The sequence below is a fragment of the Oryctolagus cuniculus genome, chromosome 6 (genome assembly GCF_051225735.1).
Source record: "Oryctolagus cuniculus isolate XC-2025 breed Fujian yellow rabbit chromosome 6, ASM5122573v1, whole genome shotgun sequence".
Classification (NCBI taxonomy): Eukaryota; Metazoa; Chordata; class Mammalia; order Lagomorpha; family Leporidae; genus Oryctolagus; species Oryctolagus cuniculus.
The window spans coordinates 61,721,118-61,741,610 of NC_142872.1; the positions used below are offsets into that span (position 1 = coordinate 61,721,118).

At 38.9% G+C, this 20,493-nt stretch overlaps 1 protein-coding gene across 4 annotated transcripts in view; it reads left to right on the forward strand.

Annotated features, from left to right (window-relative positions):
* CPEB4 (cytoplasmic polyadenylation element binding protein 4) overlaps positions 1-20,493 on the forward strand; it is a 72,269-nt gene that overhangs the window by 7,254 nt on the left and 44,522 nt on the right. For all 4 annotated transcript variants that reach the window (XM_008255399.5, XM_002710388.6, XM_008255397.5 and 1 more), the window contains exon 2: positions 17,108-17,189. In XM_008255399.5, the coding sequence (XP_008253621.1) occupies positions 17,108-17,189 (82 nt within the window). The remainder of the gene's footprint in view (positions 1-17,107; positions 17,190-20,493) is intronic.

Consider the following 20,493-nt stretch of genomic DNA (forward strand, 5'->3'; position numbering starts at 1 on the left):
TTTTTTTTTTTATTTTTTGACAGGCAGAGTGGACAGTGAGAGAGAGAGACAGAGAGAGAAAGGTCTTCCTTTGCCGTTGGATCACCCTCCAATGGCCGCCGCTGCAGCCGGCGCACCGCGCTGATCCGATGGCAGGAGCCAGGAGCCAGGTGCTTTTCCTGGTCTCCCATGGGGTGCAGGGCCCAAGCACCTGGGCCATCCTCCACTGCACTCCCTGGCCATAGCAGAGAGCTGGCCTGGAAGAGGGGCAACCGGGACAGAATCCGGCGCCCCAACCGGGACTAGAACCCGGTGTGCCGGCGCCGCAAGGTGGAGGATTAGCCTATTGAGCCACGGCGCCGGCTTTATATTTTATTTATTTGAGAGGGAGAGAGTGGGAGAGTTCTCATCTGCTAGTTCACTCCCCAGTGCCTTACAATGGTTGAAACTGGGAGCTGGGAATGCAATCTAGGCCTTCCACGTGGGAGGCAGGAGCTTAATTACTTGAGCAGTCACTTCTAGTACCCAGGGACCATGTTGGCAGGAAGCTGGTCAAGAGCCATACCCAGGAATCGAAACCAGGCTCTCTGATATGGGATGTGAGCATCTGAACTGCCAGGCTCAATGCCCACTTCTGAGAAATTAAATTTTTTTTTAACTCTAAGCTATGGGTTGTCTGCTTCTAACTATGGAAGAATTGAGATACTAGAAAAGCTTTGTGAAAAGCCTATCAGATACAGTTCTCTGCATCTTTATAGAAGGCCTTTTAACTCGGTTTAATTGTTATACTGATAGAAAATTTTCTAGTTCTGGAGTAGGGTGTTTTGGTTATTGTTGGTTTTAGGAAAGTCATGGAATATGTTGCTCCAACATCTTTCAGGAAAACTTGCTTATTAAAAGCATAATGAATGTGGTTATTGCTAGGTGCAACTAGAAAGATATGCGTTTAAGATTTTTGAAAGTAATCTTTGTTGGTGTTCATGAGAAAGAAGTGGAAAAGATAGTTTTAAAATTGAGGTTGGCAGGTGTTTGCCACAATAGTTAAGCTGCTGTGTGGGATAAATACATCTGAATTGATAAATTCAGAGCAATATTTATGTATATTTTAATTCAAATTTAGTGTATATTCTCATCAAATTTCTCATTTTTTATGTTATTTAAACAGTGAGTTTTTTTTTTTTAATGATTATTTGAAAAGCAGAATTATAGAGAAGTAGATTTTACACAGAGAGAGCGAGGTCTTCCATCTGCTGGTTCACTCCCAAATGGCTACAACAGCAGGAGCTGCTCCAATCTGAAGCCAGGAGCCAGGAGCATCTTCCCTGTCTCCCACACAGGTGCAGGGGCCCAAGGACTTCGGGCCATCTTCTACTGCTTTTGCAGGCCACAGCAGAGAGCTGGGTCAGAAGTGGAGCAGCCTGGACGCAAACTGGTGCTGACATGGGATGTTGGCGCCTTAGGAGCAGCTTTACCCACTATGCCACAGCACTGGCCCCTAGTTCTATTTAAAAAAAAAAAAATACTTTGTGGATAGAAAGATACAGATGTAGATCTTATTAATCAGTCTCTGAAGATGAAACATGAATAATTAGTATGAAAGGTTATTATCTGAAGCTGAGAATGTAGTAGAGGGGCATATAGACTGTGGAAGTTTGACTCTAAACTGTTAATTGGTAGTGTGACCCTGAGTAAATCTCTTGAATTTGGAAAGAAAGTGTCTCATCAAGATAGTAATACCAGGGTGGGAACTGTGACATAGGTTAAGACACTACTTGGAATTCTGACATTCTGTGTTGGAGTGCCTGTTTCAAGTCCCAACTACTCTGCACTTGAAATCCAGCTTCCTATTAATGTGCCTGGGAAGCAGCAGATGATGGCCCAAGTACTTGGGTTCCTACCACCCATGTAGGAAACCCAGATGGGGTTCCTGGTTCTTGTTTTAGTCTGTCCTTGTCCCGATCGTTGATGGCATTTGGTCAGTAAACCAGCCAATGGAAGATATCTCTCTCTCTCTCTCTCACTCTTGCTCTCGCTCTCACTCTGTCTCTTCCTCTCTGTCATGATGCCTTTCAAATAAATCAATAAATAATTTTTAATAAAAATTTTAAAAAGCTAGTATCTCACAATGAAGGGTTATGGGGTACTTTAAATATGTGCCTATATTTGGTACCTTAAGTGTTTTAAAGTTTCAAATATAGCTGTCTAATATTGAGTAAAATCATGAAATTAAAGTGATCACAAATATAGCTTGAGTACCTATAAAAATTTTTTAAGCAGTTCTCAATATTGTCTATCTTAGTGTATATGCTTAATTTCTCAGAGTACTCTTTTAATAAATTATCAGTACAATCCAGGGCAGTTAAAACTTTTAGAGAATTACCAACTTTCTTAAAGAGAAGCTTAATAATTGCACATATACTTAAAACTTTCCTTATTATTAACAACTTTTGTCATTTAATATTTTGAAAGAGTTTGCCTATAGTTTTATTAAGGAATTTTAGAGCATATGATGACTGCTTTTATATATATTAAAGAAGATAACATTTTAATGTAAACTTTGTGATATTTTTGGTTATCTTTTATGAAAAGGAAAAAATATATATTTGAATTGTTTAATTTGACTTTTACTTGGAAATTAAGTTTTGTTTTTTTAATATGCTTATTTAGCACATGTTGAGCACCTGCCATGTTATAAACTAGGCACAAGATTCATAAAAATGAATGATTTGATAATATATTTTGTATTGTATTTCTGACCTGTGCTAATCTTTTAGTGATACTGAATATGCGTTTTTCCTCTTAAACACTGCAGATGACTTATCAACTAGTCCATGGTAGTTCCATTTCATTTTATTCTTTGAACTGTTTAAACTTTAAGGCAAACTAACGTATTCAAATTAGGTCTAGCAAAAACAACATGTAAGTGGTGTTTCTAAATATCTTACAAATAGGGCTGTTAATAAAATATTTTGAAGTTTCCAGAAACATTTGGGGATTCATAAACATACCCCTGTATAAGCTACCTTGTACACTTGTGCACAACTCGTTTATTTACATTCTGTGGCAAAATGGTACTGCAAAAGGCAAACTATAACCTATAGATACCAGAATTTCAGATCCCAGGATACATGTCAAAGAGGAACTTTATCAGCTTTCTCCTGTTTACCAGCTGAATTATTAAAAGTTTAAAACCTTAAGTTGTACATGTACTTTCCATATTGTAGGGTATTTAGGATGGACAATTTCTATTTGCTGAATAGTTGTTAGCTATGTCCTAATAATTTTTAATAGATCCCAAGTAAACTATAGTTAATCCCTAATAGCAAAGTCATATTTATATTTTAAAATATGTAACATTTTTTGAAAATAGTTTTTCTCAGTGTTTTTGAGGAATGCATCTAGTCAGTATAATCATGGTGCTAGGCAATAAAGTAGGTGCTTCATTTTACTGTCGATAAGACCTTAAAAACAACAGTAAAACTCAGCATAAGAACATTGCTACTTAGAAAAAAAAATACCTTAATTATGATAAGGGAAAGTGAGATCTGAGTTCCAACTGAGGCCCTAATGTTTGCTAGCTGTGTTTTCTGACATAAGTTACTACTATTTCCTAATCCTTCATTTTCTCATTGCTTTTTTTTTCTTTCCTGTTTTTTTTTTTTTTTTTCCTTAAGTACTTGTTTATTTATTTGAAAGGCAGAGCAGGAGAAACAGAAACAGAGAGAGAGAAAGAGAGAGATCTTACATCTGCTGGTTCACTCCCCAAATGGCCACAGAGGCCAGGTCTGGGCCAGACTGAAGCCAGGAGCCTGGAGCTCCATCTGGGTCTCCTACATGGGTGGTTAGGGCTTTAGCAGGGAGCTGGATCAGAAGTAGAGTGGCCAGGACTGGAACTGGTGCTCATATAAGGTGCTGTGGCAGGCAGCATCTTAACCTACTGCGTCGCAAAACTAGCCCCTTCTCGTTTCTTTTGTCTGGTCTTTTTGAGGATAGATTGAGATGCTGTATGTCTAATATTTGGATTCAATATTCTATTGTTATAAGAAAATAAGCCACTGAATAGAAATATTAATTCAGAGTCTTACAAATAGGGGCTGGCATTGTGGTGTAGTGAGTAAAGCTGCTTCTTGTGATGCTGGCATCCCATATGGGCACCAGTTGGAGACCCAGCTGCTCTACTTTGATCCATCTCCCTCTGGTGTGCCCAGGAAGGCAGGGGAGGATGGCCCAAGTCCTTGACTCCCTGTCTCCACATGGGAGATCTGAAAGAGACTCCCAGCTCCTGGCTTTGGCCTGACCCAACCCCGGCTGTTGCAGCCGTTTGGGGAGTGAACCAGAAGATGGAAGACTCCCTCTCTCTCTGTAACTCTGACTTTCAAATAAATAAGTAAATCTTTTTTTTTTTTTTAAAGTCTTATGAATAGCACAGTTCCTCCCTCCCTTCGTTTTCTTTCATTCTTTCAACAGGTAGATAAGCTATGTCAACCACACTGGAGAGGGATTGATTTTTGATTTGTTTCTTAGAAAAAGAGAGAGAGGGAGAGAGAGTGCGCTGCTGTCTGCTTGTTCACTCTAGTGCCCTCCATGGGGCTGAATCCAGGAGTCAAGAACCCATTCAGGTCTCCCACAAGGGTGCAGGAATCCAGTTGTTTGAGCTATCACTGCTACCTCTCAGGGTCTATATTGACAGGAAGCTGGAGTCAAGAGCTAGAGGCAGGTATTGAACCAAAGGCACTTACATATGGGACATGAGCGTCTTAACTACTATGCTAAATGCCTGCTCCCAGCACAGTTTCCTAGGATATGAAAACCAGTGTGTAATTGATGTGTGATAATACAGTGATCAACTGGTGATTTTTTTTTCTCTTTTGGTATTTTTGTTTTCCTCATGTCTTTTTGATTTTCTTATAATGGAAAACTTTAAATGTATTCAGTAGTAGACAAAACTATATAATGAACTTGCATGTACATTTATGTGGCTTCAACAATTAGCAGCTCCTTGACAATTCACTTTCATCTATCTTTAACCCTCTTTCTACCCTTTCCTATTATTTTGAAGAAATTCCTAGATATATTGTTTTATCTGTAAAACGTTCAGTATGTGTCTCTAAAAGATCAGCCTTTTTCAAAAATTTTTTAAAAGATTTATTTTTATTTGTTTGAAATACAAAATTAGAGAGAGGTCTTCTGTCTGCTGGTTCACTCCCTAAATGCCCACAATGCCCAGAGCTGAGCCGATCTGAAGTCAGGAGCCAGGAACTTCTTCCAGGTCTCCCACGTGGGTGCAGGGACCATCTTTACTGCTTTCCCATGCCATAGTAGAGAGCTGGATCGGAAGAGGAGCAGCTGGAACTAGAACTGGCGCCCATATGGGATGCTGGTGCTTCAGGCTGAGGCTTTAACCCTCTGCGCCACAGTCCTGGCTCCAAGAAGCCTTTTTAAACAAAACACAAATGATATTTTTCAAGTTATTTTTTAAAGAAAGTGAGAAACTGAAGTAAAGCCCACATTTCTAATGTACCTGCTTACCCTGTTTTCACTTCAACCTCATGCCAGTCTGTAAGGACACCACTATTGGTCTTACCCAGCTAAAGCATAATGACATCATCTGGGGACCAGAAATCTGGGAGCAGACTGTGTCATTTTCTCTCTCATCTCTGCATTGCTTTGGTCAGGCTTGTGTAGACTGGTGGCCAAGCTCTCTGTGAAAAAAAAAAAAAAAAAGAACAGTGTAGGACTGGGCTTTTTGGCTTGTATTTTTGTTGTTTTAAGGGGAATGTAGAAATTTCAGGTCTTTGGAGGCAGTTGGCATCAAGCCTTTTCATTTCTTTCAAGTGCACAGATGTTTGAAGTTTCTGGGGGACTGTGAGTAGGGAGTACTGAACCATGGCAAGTGTGACCCTTCTCTTCATGAAGTGTATAGTTTGATCATCTCCTATTTTGTGCTTCAGTGTTGAGGAATGTCATCTGCCCAGGAGATTCTGGAGAGCTGAGGATGTAGAAGTGAGAGCTGTGAGGGCCTAAAAAGGTGGACACCAGGCACAAGTTGCTTAATGAGATCACTGTACAGGTTCATCAAAGAGAAGAAATGTCAAGCATTGCAGGAAACAGGCCTCAGTTTCAGGAAAAAAAAAATGTTGTGCTTTTTTGCATGGGCTATTCTCCATGCTCATGCTGGACCCTGATTAGAGATCACAAACATGAAGAAGCTAGAGAGGAACCTTGATAGTCAATTCATGGCTTCATTCCTTAAAACTGAGTTTTATTACTATTTACCTGATTTCCTTAAACTAAAAGCCTCTTAAACAGCTGTTTAGGTAGGATAAATCATATACTAATATTTTTGGGTTCAGGGATTTTGTCTTATTTCCTGTGGTCTATAGGAAATAGCACAGAACAGCCAAGTTATTCAGATAAAGCCAATACATCATTTAAAATGTGAGTTTCAGGCTGTTTTCTATTGCAGCAGAGAGAGAGGGACAGAGGGGATGTTTATTGAAAGGATCTGTCAACTGCCAGGAATTGTGCTTATGCTTGCTCATTTGTTCTTCACTGCGGTTTTATTAAAGAGTAATTATCCTCATTCTGCATATGAGGTCAAGGTTCAATGATATTTCAGTGTTAAGATCACTTGCCCAGTAAGTGGTGATTTGAACTCAGGCCTTGGAGTAGATTTTAATTATTTCTCTTTGACAGGCAAGGTTAAATGAAGTCAAGAAGAAGGGAGTCTGTTGGTCTAGGAACTGACTGAACTTAGAATGCCAGTTGGTTTTTTAATTAAAAAAATGGTCACATGAAATATTTGTTTCTTTCAGGATTTCTAGTGCTTAAAATGAATTTAGTTTATTTAGTAAAGGTGGAATGAAAGAAAATTTTCTCAAAGGCTTTCTGAAGAGATCTTACCCATCAGTTCATGGAAACCAAATGGAACTGTTGATTCAATCAATGCAATGCACTGAAGATGTTTATGATTCTGTTAGGGAACATTGGTAGCCTAAGATCTGTAAAGTAAGGCTGTTTGCCATCACTAAAGAGGTCATGATGGAAAAGTACTGATTAAAGAGGGAATGTGCTAGGCCGGCGCCGCGGCTCACTAGGCTAATCCTCCGCCTAGCGGCGCCGGCACACTGGGTTCTAGTCCCGGTCGGGGCGCCGGATTCTGTCCCGGTTGCCCCTCTTCCAGGCCAGCCCTCTGCTGTGGCCAGGGAGTGCAGTGGAGGATGGCCCAGGTGCTTGGGCCCTGCACCCCATGGGAGACCAGGAAAAGCACCTGGCTCCTGGCTCCTGCCATCGGATCAGCGCGGTGCGCTGGCCGCAGCGCGCTGGCCGCGGCGGCCATTGGAGGGTGAACCAACGGCAAAGGAAGACCTTTCTCTCTGTCTCTCTCTCTCTCACTGTCCACTCTGCCTGTCAAAAAAAATAAATAAATAAATAAATAAATAAAGAGGGAATGTGCTAAGAAGTGTGACATGCTGTTGAATGTCGTTCCTCCTACTTTACATCATTACCTCTTTGAGTTCAGTCTCCAACACTTCTTGTCTGTATTTAGACCATATATGGACAAAGAAGGATTTCATACATTACAGTTGTCAGTAGAATGAAAATGCTGGGTTATGGCAGGCTTGTTTTAAAGGGCTACTACTTTGAGTTTTTGCTGTGGAATCAGATTCTGCCACTTACTGTGTGACTTTGAGGACAATTGGTTAATTTCTTATCATTCCAGTTGCCTAAAATGGAGATGTTAAGAGTAGTGAATACATATGATGGTTTTAAGGAAATAATATATGTAAATGATATGTAATTCTTAAAACACGCACAACACAGAGCCAGGAGGAGCATGTTAACCTCTTTCTGTATTGGGATGATTGATTTACAGCATTCTACCCATATGCTACAATCTGTGGGAAGCCTGCAGCGAGCATAGTCCTAACAGAGTTTGTCAGTATCATGTGAGATATCAACGTACCAGAGGGAAACAAGGGAAAAGAAACTTGCTGCCTGCACAGGAATGTGAGGGGTCTTTAGAAGTAGAATCTTGAGAGTTGACTATATAGTCAACTGTTGATGTGTAGGCTTAAATATGAATTTAAGAGGAATGTTTAAATTTTTGTCAAAAACTCCCATAGTTACCTTTGATTAATTATGTCTCAGCTGGCGTTGCAAACTTCCTGTTTATTTTGGCAGCTGACATACTGGCATAGACCTTCCTTTCAAACAAAAGTATTTTCCTTTCCCTTCTTCATCAGGGAAAATTTAAGCTAGAAAGAGAAACATGCACATTCTGATATGGATACGTAGCGATCTGAGAAGTGGTGATCACAGTAATACATGTTTTTATTGAAAGAGGATGAGTAAAGGTGGTAGCTGAATTTTGGCTTTGATTCTTAATTGGTTACATTCAATTAATTACCTTTTGTGTTTCAGACTCAGTCTAGTAATACCAGAGTACAGTAACTCAATATAAATCTAAGAATTGGGTAGGAGTGGGTAGCAGGGGGTATATTTCAATGAGAAAATTTAGTCTGAAGACAGTTAATACCTCTGAGCACAAAACTTAGTGTGAATATACCAACATCTCACACAAAGTGAAACATGATGGGCTGTGCAGCTGTAATTCTCATTCAAGTAGGCACACTTTTAAAACTGGAGTGAAACCTTTTTGAGGGAAATTGTCATGTGCATCTTTAATCATGGGGTATTGACATACATAATGAATTTTTCCTTTGATAAGAGATTTTACAGATGTTTAACAAATGAGAGATACTATGATATCCTACTTATTAAAATCTAAGATCATACTGTTGAGACACAATTCTATTAAGGCAAATCAGTAGGGACCAATATATAGTTTTATGATGGCTATGACTTGATAAATAGAATGCTAAGGAATGAGTAATTAGCATATCCTTTGTTTAACTGTTTGTTTTGAATAGAAGTACCTTATCAGACATCTGACCAACAGTTTTGCGAGAGAAGAAACATATCATTAGTAAATACCTGAAAAGCAGGTATTGTTAGATAAAATGCTTAAGATACAGATACATATACAGGTACTTCAAAGAGTTCATGGAAAGTAGACTTAAAAGGTGATTTTATATTTATTTGAAAGGCAGAGAAAGAGAGCCGGGTTGGTTCACTCCCTAAACACCTGCAGCACTTGGAGCTGGGCCATCCTGAAGCCAGGATCCAGGAACTCCATCAGGTCTGCCATGGTGGATGGCAGGAGACCATCATCTGTTGCTTCCCAAATGGTTTAGCAGGAAGCTGAATCTGAAGCACAAAGTAGCCAGCACTTGAACCAGGCACTCCGTATGGGATGTAGGCATCCCAAATGGTGGCTTAACCTGCTGTGCCACAATGGCCACCCTGCAAAAAGTTTTGAAATCTGTGCATACAAAGAATCTTCAAAGCATTTGTGGAAAATGCTTATTTTGAAAAAAGTATACATGGATTTTGAATTTTTTGCACTGAATATGCTTATCTTTTAATTTCATTTTTTCACAAACTTCTTGAAGTACCTTTGTAGATGCCAAAGGCAACATTTTATTCTGGAAATGTAAGCACCAGATTTATATTTTGTTTGTTCTTAATAGTGATTCACTTACCTCTCTGGGCTTTTTCTGAAGGAGCAGCTCTATATTATTGAAATTGAACTTGTGACCTTTTCCCAAGGTATGCACCTTAGAAATTGAAAGAAAGTTTTGTTTCAGGTTTTAAGAATGAGGTCTTCTTCATAAGGAAACCCTAAAGTGGTTCCTCCAGAACATTTAAAGCTGGACTGCCTCACAGCTGCTCAACCAGGATATAAGTTACAAATCACATCCTGAAGAACCTACTGAAGTTACTCTTTTGAGTGGAATTGCTTAATTCATTGGTTCTCAAAGTGTGGTCCCCGACATCACTCACAAACTTATCAGAAATGTGAATTCTTAGGTAATATCTAGACCTACTGAATGGAAAAATCTAGATAGACATGGTAATCTGTATTTTAACAAGCCTCCAGGAATTTCTGATATACTCTCAAAAAGTGTAAAAGCCCATCTAGATTTTTAAAGAGAAATTGCCATGAATAATAATTTTGGCTTGTTGCGTAATTACAATTTAGTAGATCTTCCTGATAGTAATAGACAAACAGGTTCATTTATTTTTTGTGGCTACTTCTGGCAAGTCATGAAAGGTCTTGTCATCAGTTAGTTGCTGATGTAGGTCTTCCTATTTTGCTATGGCAGACAGGATTATCTATGTGTATTTTACAAAGATGAGTCCTGTTCTTTGAAATATTTATTTTGTTTTTCAGAAAGCTATTTTTATTTTATTAACTTTGATCTTTCATAGTGATATTATATAGCTTTTCCTTTAGAAATTGTCTTGTGAAGTAGAGATGATAGAAACAAACTGTTATATACAACTCAGTAAATTAAATGTAAAATATATTAATAAAAATTAATTAAAATATAAAATTACAAAATAAAGAGATCTAAATATTGTAATGAAGTTTGCTTTGCTGAACCTTAGAAATAATTGATACATTTTGCCGGCGCCGCGGCTCACTAGGCTAATCCTCCGCCTAGCGGTGCCGGCACACCGGGTTCTAGTCCCGGTCGGGGCGCCGGATTCTGTCCCGGTTGCCCCTCTTCCAGGCCAGCCCTCTGCTGTGGCCAGGGAGTGCAGTGGAGGATGGCCCAGGTGCTTGGGCCCTGCACCCCATGGGAGACCAGGAGAAGCACCTGGCTCCTGGCTCCTGCCATCGGATCAGCGCGGTGCGCTGGCCACAGCGCGCCGGCCACAGCGGCCATTGGAGGGTGAACCAACGGCAAAGGAAGACCTTTCTCTCTGTCTCTCTCTCTCACTGTCCACTCTGCCTGTCAAAAAAAAAAAAAAGAAATAATTGATACATTTTGATTTCTATTAATGATTATAAAACATTCAGGAGGCTTGGGGTTCAAATTCAAGCTCCTCAACTTGCCTGACATTTATAAAGTTATTTAATCAATCTAAACTTCAATTTCTTCATCTGTGAAATTAGATAATATAGCTAATTCTATATTTTGTGAGGAATAAGTAAGATTACGCATGTCACACATAAAGATTGCAAGCTGATAATACTGTTATTGCTATTATTACCATTTCTTCTGTGGTAAGCCATAGATAACCTAGAGGTATGTTTTTGATAGGTCTCTAATTCGAAAGCCACATGGGTCATCCCAATGGGGAGAAGGAAGATAAGGCTTCTCATTCTCTAATGATTTATTACATCTGTGGTATCATCCTCTACTACCCTTTATATTTTGTTTGTTCTTTCATTCATTTATTAAATAATAGTTGTGCCTACTGTTTGCCAGGCATTAGTCATCACATTCGTGTCCCCAGAGCCCTTAAAACGGAGTGCAAAGACCATTTTAACTGCCAAGACCTTTACCTTACCCAAGGAAACATCACCTGCTTTGGAGTGAGACTTGGGCTTGAATCTTTGCTATGTTGCTAAACTATACAGTAAATTTGCCTACGCAACATAAACTGGACAGATTTTTCTAGGCCTTGGTTTTTATTTTTATTGAGATTTATTTATGCATGTTTATTTAGAAAGATAAAAAGGGAGAGAGAGAGAGAGAGGTCTTTCATCTGCTGGCTTATTCCCCAAATGTCAGCAGGGTCAGGCCATAGCCAGAAGCCAGGAATCCATCCTAGTCTCCTATATGGGTCTCAGGCACCCGGGTACTTAGAGTATCTTTCTGCTGCCTTCCAGGCACATTAGCAGGAAAAAGAATTTTAAGCAGAGCAGCCATAACATGAACCAGCACTCTGATGGATGTGACATCCCAAATGGGAGCTTAACCCACAGTGTCACCATGCCAGCAGCAAATGGTGAACTTGGATGAGAATGGTGGTGAACTTTGGATGAGAATAGTTATTCTCATCCATATTTTTGGTTTCTGCCATAATTGTCATCATAATTGTAATTTATAAACTGTGAATCTTGGAAGAGCACACACATCTTAGGATATCAGAATGCTAGAATACAAACATGTTGGAAATAGGAAAGGAACATTAGTGAGCCAATCAAACCCTTTCATCTCATAGATCAGGAGTGAGTTTTAGAGGCTACAAGTGCCCAAGTTCACATAATATGCCAGGCAGAGTTGAGGCTTCCTAGTGTTAGATAATGCTGATTCCATTGATTGATGCAGTGTTCATATTTTCATTATGAGATTACATTCAGTCAAGAAGAGCTGTTATTTAACAAGATTTCTAGGAAATAGATCCTAGAAAAGATAGATCCTAGAAAATATGCCAGCGGTTATTTTTTGTTATCAGTCTCAGCGTGGGGAGAATTATGAAGAACTTTGCTGAATTCTAGTACCACATTCATAAACTTACAAGTAAAAAGGAGGCTTCAGGGATGGCATCCCATATGAGGGCTTGTTTGAGTCCTAACTGCCACACTTCCATTCCAGCTTCCTGATAATGCACCTGGGAAAGCAAAAGAAGATGTCCCAAATGCTTGGACCCTGTCGTCCATGTGGGAGACTAGGATAGAGACTAGGCAAAGTCCAGCTCTAGTTGTTGTGGTCATTTGGAGAGTGACCTAGCAGTTAAAAGATTTCTCTCTCTTCCTGTCTCTCCTCTCTGTAACTTTGTCTTTCAGATAAATAATTATTTTTTTTAAAGAAGCTTCTTTCTGGAAACAGCTTCTATAAAACAAGCCAAACAAAAACAGTATATTGTATTCTTTACCAGCTGTTCTCTTCCATGCCCTTCATTCAGTGATTGGCAAAATGCAAATTTTAGAAATCTACAAGATTGTTTACTACTTTAGTTGCATGCAAAAGAATAATAAACTGAGATTTTCTCAACTCCCTTTAGCTATTTTTGCAAAAGAAAACATTCAGTGTTACACAGGGAAAGAAGAAATATGAAAAATGAATCTTAAGGAAGTAGAAGAAATATTTTAAATGTTTAAAAGTTACTCAGAAGAATTCATCCCTTTGTTTTAGGAAACATGTGCTGTCTGCTTGCCAGGATTCGTGTGAAGCATTATGATAGAGAAATGTCGCAGTGCTTCTCAGCATGTTTCACGCCATGGCACATGTAGACAATGGTAGTAATAGATACCTTCTACTAGGGATCTCTTGCAGCCTCAGGTCCTTCTGGGGAGTCCTGTAGATGCTTGTGAGGTAGACACGCTGGAACGTGTGATACAAGGCATGATTACTGCCTTTGAAAAGCTCACTATCAGAGATTATAACCAAGTGAATAGACATTGAGAGTTATAGCCTCCAAAACTGGTTTTTATTGGAGATAAAAATAGTGCATGATGAGTTTCATGGATTACTGAAGAGACAAATCCATTGACTACAGAAAAAGATAGTGTAACTTTGTATTGTCTTCTAAATCTAAGTTATACCTTGAATCTACCTTACTTCCAGGAGAACATGCGGTAAAAGCTTTGATTTAGTTCGGTGTTTGGCATAGTCTCTCCCTTTTGTGAGTACTAACCTGTAGAGATTCTGATTCTGGCCATGTGTCCTTTGCCTCTCTCTAGACTGCATTGAGGAGTTGAAGATGATGAGGAAATAGCCAGGAGGAAAGGTTGGGGAGCATGTTCTGGAGCGAGTCATGCCAGTTTAGAGCAGAGCAGCATGTTAAGGCGATGATCCCCATCCCACGGTTGCCCTTAGACTCTTCAGGTTGCACAGATAAAATATGTGTATTATAAAATGATTCATTCCCTGAACATTGCTTATTGTCTCTGCTGGGCTGGGGTCCAGAGAAGTGGTCCCTCTGTCAGGGAAGCTCAGTTATCATATGTGTGATAACAAGTGTTACAGAAGCACAGAGGAGAAATTCCAGTTGATCAGAAAGTGCTCTTGAGTGAAGGACATCTCTTATCAGCTGGAGTTTCTAGAAGTTAGCTAGGAAGGTGGAAAAGTGAGGCCCCCGCAAAATAAAAGGAAAATGATAAAATTAGGTTAATTTTTTTTAGGTCAAAACTTTGATTTAAAAAGGACTATAAGAGAAAATATAACAGAAGATTATGGAATCCTCCTGTATTCATTTGGAAGCCTTTTTTCCTTCAGTACTCTTGCAGTGGTCTTTGTGTATACATTTTTATTTATTTATTTATTTTTTATTTTTTTTTGACAGGCAGAGTGGACAGTGAGAGAGAGAGAGAGACAGAGAGAAAGGTCTTCCTTTTTGCTTTTGGTTCGCCCTCCAATGGCCGCCGCGGCCGGCACATCGCGCTGTTCCGAAGCCAGGAGCCAGGTGCTTTTCCTGGTTTCCCATGCGGGTGCAGGGCCCAAGGACTTGGGCCATCCTCCACTGCACTCCCGGGCCATAGCAGAGAGCTGGCCTGGAAGAGGGGCAACCGGGACAGAATCCGGCGCCCCGACCGGGACTAGAACCCAGTGTGCCGGCGCCGCAAGGCGGAGGATTAGCCTATTGAGCCATGGCGCCAGCCTGTATATACATTTTTAAAAATATTTATTTATTTATGGGGTCGGTGCTGTGGTGCAGCAGGTTAACGCCCTGGCCTGAAGTGCCAGTATCCCATATAGGTGCCGGTTTGAGACCCGGCGGCTCCACTTCCAATCCAGCTCTCTGCTATGGCCTGGGAAAGCAGTAGAAGATGGCCCAAGTGCTTGGGCCCCTGCACCCATGTGGGAGACCCTGAAGAAGCTCCTGGCTCATGGCTTTGGATCAGCACAGTTCCTGCCGTTGCAGCCAGTTGGGGAGTGAACCATCGGATGGAAGACCTCTCTTTCTCTCTCTGCCTCTTCTCTCTTATTTACTTGAGATGTAGAGTTACAGACAGGGAGGGAGGGACAGAGAGAAAGATCTTCCATCCGTTGATTCACTCCCCAAATGGCCACAATGTCCCCAGCTTTCCCAATCCAAAGCCATGAGCCAGGAGCTTCTTAGGGTCTCCCACGTGGGTGCAGGGGCCCAAGCACTTGGGCCATCTTCTGCTTTACCAGGCCATAGCAGAGAGCTGGATCAGAAGAGGAGAGCCAGGACTAGAACCGGTGCACATATGGATGCTGGTGCTAGAAATAGAGGCTTAGCCCACTATGCCACAGTGCCAGACCCCCCTACATTTATTCTTAAGGTATGTCAGTGGCAAGTATTGTTGGTTCCTCTCAGTTTATAAAGTTTCCCCATCTCCTCCTCTTTTCAAACTAAATTTTAATTTTAGTTATCTCTAGTACCCTTTATTCCCAAGAATGCCAGAGCAGGTGGAACTCTTTGTATTTTAGGATCCCTCACCCACTTTTGAAATGCGCTTGTTCAAGCCAGGGTTTTAGACCAGGCGAGTACTCCATACCCTGACTTTCCCTTAATTTTTTTTTTTTTTAATTTATTTGACAGATAGAGTTAGACAGTGAGAGAGACAGAGAGAAAGGTCTTCCTTCCGTTGGTTCACCCCTCAAATGGCCGCTGTGGACAGAGCCCTTAATTTTAATGTCAGCAAAACCTTGCCTGACTGCAAGTTGAGATAATAAGTATGAAGATATGGTTGGTTGGTTTTCATCAAGATTGTAACTCTGATCCAGAGTCCAAAATTTTATCCTTTATTCATCAGAGGTAATGACTGGGTTGTCTGGGGACCCTAGTTGTTGCATTGGGGTGTGGGGAAGGACAGAAGTACTTGCATACTGCTCTATTACTGTCTCCTCAGAGAAGACGTCCTCACAGTTATGAGAACAGTTCTTGCAATTTATTATTCAATATTTATTTTTATATTAGGGAAGGAGAGCTTCTACCAAAATAATTTTTTGAGGAGGGGAAGGCAAGGAAATTTTGTCTCCTTTCTATATGGAATGTTAGTTATAAGAATAAATATGGGGCTGGTGCTGTGGCACAGGAGGTTAATCCTCCGCCTGCAGTGCCAGCATCCCATGTGGGCGCCAGTTTGTTTCCTGGTTGCTCCTCTTAACTCTAGCTCTCTACTGTGGCCTGGGAAAGCAGTGGAAGATGGCCCAGGCACTTGGTTCCCTGGACCCATGTGGGAGACCTGGAGAAGCTCTTGGCTTCAGATTGGTGCAGCTCCAGTCGTTGCGGCCAGCTGGGGAGTGAAGTAGTGGATTGAAGACCTCACTCTGTCTCTCCCTCTTGCTGTCTGTCTGTAACTCTACCTCTCAAATAAATAAAATCTTAAAAAAAAAATCCTTGGGGAAGGCAGATTGCTAACATTAGTACATCCTGGGTAAGATGTAAGTGGACCACTCAATCATATTGAATTTTTTTTCCTTAAGATTTATTTATTTGAAAGTCAGAGTTAGAGAAAGAGAGGCAGAGAGAGAGGGAGTCTTCTAACTGCTGGTTCACTCCCCAAATGGCTGCAACGGCCAGAGTTGGACCAAACTGAAGCGAGGAGCTAGGAATTTCTTCTGGGTCTCCCACATGGGTACAGGGGCCCAAGGACTTCAGCCATCTGCTTTCCCATGCCATGGCAGAGAGCTGGATCAGAAGTGGAACAGCTGGGACTCGAACTGGCACCCACGTGGCATGTCAGCACTGCAGGCTGCAGCTTTACCTGCTACAACACAGTATACCCCCCAAAATTATTATTATTATTATTTTAGAATAAGGGTATTGTTTATCTTCTCTTTATTTTTCTAATTATTTATTTTGGAATACTTTGGTATTTAGTGATCTTACAGACATTTGATGAGTATTTTCAAGACTTGGTTTATGAGAAAATATAGCTTTTTAAAACAGCACATATAGGTACCAATTTAGTAGATAATTATCTGGAGCAAGTTTGGAACGCTTTGCCATGTTATTGTAGTCTTAAGTGGTGGAGAAAATTAAGAATTAAATATTAATCTTCTTAGTATGGAAATTAGTTTTAGTGGTTTTTGGTTTATGAATAAAAGTGTTACTTTTGTTGAAATTATTGTTCAAAATCAAAGGGCTCTTTGCTGATTCCTGTGTACTTCATTTTTGTGTTTTTTGTTATTTTATAAGTATTAATAATAATATTTAGTAATAATGTACCTTATACACAGAGGGATTAAAATTGCTATTTTTATTTTATGATCTATGTCCCATGAAATGCAACTTCCTATCTTCTTTTATATCTGAATATCATTTTAAAAAGTATTTTGTGGCTGTTTGTTTACAGGATCGCCCCAGGACATTTGACATGCACTCACTGGAGAGTTCACTCATTGATATAATGAGAGCTGAAAATGATTCCATTAAAGGTAAGTTTAGAAATGTTTTATTTTAGTAAATGGCTAAATGTGTATTATCTACTTAATCTGAAGAACAATATGGCAATTATGAGAAAACTATCATAAAATAAAATATTTTTCTTCATAAAAGTAAAAGTTTATTAGAAAGATTTATTTATTTTAAAGATTTATTAATTTGAAAGGCAAAATTACAGAGAAAGAGGAAGAAACAGAAAGAGAAGGAAAGAGAGCATCCATCTGCTGGTTCACTTCCCATATTGCCACAACAGCTGGAGCTGGGGCAGGCCGAAGCCAGGAGCCTCCCGTGTAGGTAGCCATCTGCAGGGAGCTGTATCGTAAGTGGCTTGAGCATATTAAATGAACCTGGTGTGTTTTCCTTCAGAGAGCAATAAAAAATTCAGATATGAGGGCCTGATCCTAAAATGTATGATTATAGTTATTTCATTTTTTTTTCCTTTTATGCCAAGATCATGATCTTTGAATCATTAGAGTCTATCACCATCAACATGTAGTTTTGCGCAGGGGAATACTTTATTTCTTGTCAAACTCTCTTATTTAGACATTTTGGGAATACTATGCTTGATTTTACTGTGGCTGTATTGTGAGATTTTGTTTAAAGGTGATAGCAAAATTTGAATACCTTAAAAAAAAAAAAACACTGTCCTTTTACAATAAATATCTAAAAACCTGCCAGTCCATTTTGAAAATAAATAAATACCTAAAAAAAAAAAAAAAAAAAAAAAAAAAAAGAAAATAAATAAATACCTCTTCCAGTGCTCTGCCTCCTTAGAAAATAGAAAATTGTCATTACCTGCATCATACTTGTAGAGAACAGTATACTTCTCAGAAAAAAATACAAAAATTCAATTAAAGTGAATAGTTTAAGAGTAGTTTTAAAAAGAATCTTCCATATGGAGGCAGAATTTACATTTGGTTTCATTTTAAAAATAATTTTGTAAAACATTATAAATGACCTCATTTATTTATCTTTAATTTGCAGTTCCCCCTAAATAACGCAGTTGTGTGTTTAAATAATGACGCCTAAAATTGAAGTAAGAGCTGCAAGTCAAATGTATTGGTGTGGCTACATTATTAATTTTTTTAAAAAGCCAGAAAACTGAATTTGTATTTTGCATTTGGGGAAAAAAAAATCTCTCTTGATGTATTCGGGTTTACAATTTTATTTTTGCCATCAACAAAGTGCTTAATATGCCTAGGAACTTTCAAATATAGTTTTTGAATTTCTTTATGAATGTGTTGTTGATTGCAGTTGGTTTGGTGGAAACTTTCTTTTTTTAAAACAAATATTCAAAAGGAGTACTGAACCTTTATTTGATAGCTTTTTATATTAGGGTTTTAAAAATTTGCTTTTCTAAGAATTTTAAAGCTGCTGCCATTTTCTGCATGTGCAGGATCTTCGCTCTTTGGAGAGGAAAAGGGTCCTCCCTATGCCTTATCTCAGTGTTCTTTTCTGGTCAGCTGGCAAGTCTGTATGTTATTTTTATCCATGCAGTTTTGTATTGCCTACTCCATAACCAATGCCTGTGACTGTCCACAGAAGCTCTTCCCCAGAGACTGATTTCATTTTCTTTACTGCACACCCAGTGTCCTAAGAGCCTGAGCTTCAGACCTATTTTGAAATTTGATCTCCCAGCTGGCAGCTTGTACATTTCTACATATTATTGGGCTTATCAAGAATTTCCTTACCTGGACAGGAAAATATTTTACTACGCAGATGCCCAGATGATTATTTGGGGAATATTGTATCTCACTGCTATTCTGCTTTTTTCTCACCTGTGATACTGGTACATCCTATTTTAAATGGAGCAGCATGAACTAGATTAAATCACATTCAAGTACATCTGTTTTCAGTCTTCTGAAAGCTTGGGTAAAACACCATGAAAGAAACATTCATGAGGCACTGTTAAATTCAGTGTATGGTAGCAGAGACTGCTGAAAATTCAGGAGCCTTTTTTCCCCCTGTGTATGCAGGGAATTAACAGATTTGGGTATATACCAAGAAGTAGTAGTTCGTGGAATGGAAACAGAGGAAGGCAGCACTGGAATGGGACAAAAAAAATAGTACTTGAAGATGAACAGGTTTCAGGCAGAATATCAGACAATTATACAAAATTCGCTATTTCATGATAGTGGTTGAGTATTTTAAATCTGATGTGAAAACACTTCAAAATACAGTTTGTTTCATTTTACTAGAAAGCCAAAATGAGATAAGAACAAAGGCAATCTATAATTGTCAAAAAATTATACTTGTTCTTCAGGTACTAATTTACTAAATTACGAGTCAGAACAGCATCATACTTTTCCTTTGAATATTGTGAAAATGAAGTCTTTTTCTCCTCATACTGTTTTACAATATCTTGCTTTCAATTTTTGGAAAGGAGGACTCAACATATCTACCACAATTCCTTTGAATTTCAGGCATTTGCAATACTTTGTTTGAAAGTAAGCAGCAATGATTGCATTCAGAAAGGCAAGTTGTTTAACTTGCCAGTCTTTTACATATCTCCATGGTGCCCAGGAAACCTATTGCATATGTAGAGATAAGTAGGGGGAGCGTATTATACAGTTAACTACATTACTGCCTCTCTTGCTTCATGTGTTCATTTAATCAGGATTTATTTTAAAGGCTGTAGATCTATTCCCAAAGTGCTGTGTATTTAAATCCTGACTGCCAAAGGCAATGTGACCTTGCATTTTAAAACATTTTTAATATTTTTTTTACACATTCAATTTAGAGCCCTTTTCTATTTTTTATTCTTATAAATTTGAAACAAAGACTTAAATGAGTGGGCAAGTGATGATTCCATCTGTGCTTCGTTGCTAAGCAGAAGAATTTATAATGTTCTCTTTAGAAGAAAATCATAAAATGCAGATGAAAGTTTAGTACACAAAACTTGATTCATTAATTTCATTTGAAATTTTTTATATCACTAGAAGAATGATTGTTAGAATACATATTTAAATTCTTTGCAATAGGTAGAGAAAGAATTTAGAACTACTTAAAAAAATAATATAAATAACCAGGAAACTAAGATTTTTGTGGTACACAAACTCTTAATATTCCAGCATTTTAAATTACAGTCACTTAATTCTGTATTTTAGAATACAGATGTTGTATGCTGGTAAAGATGTGTTAGAACAGATATTTATGTGGATCCTGACTTTATGTAGACTAAGATAGCTCTAGAAACTTGTTTTGCAAGTTGCTGAATATAAGACTAAATTTTGACACTCATTTATTATTTTTTTTTTTAAGGCAGAGTGACAGAGAAAGAGGGGGAGAGAGAGACAG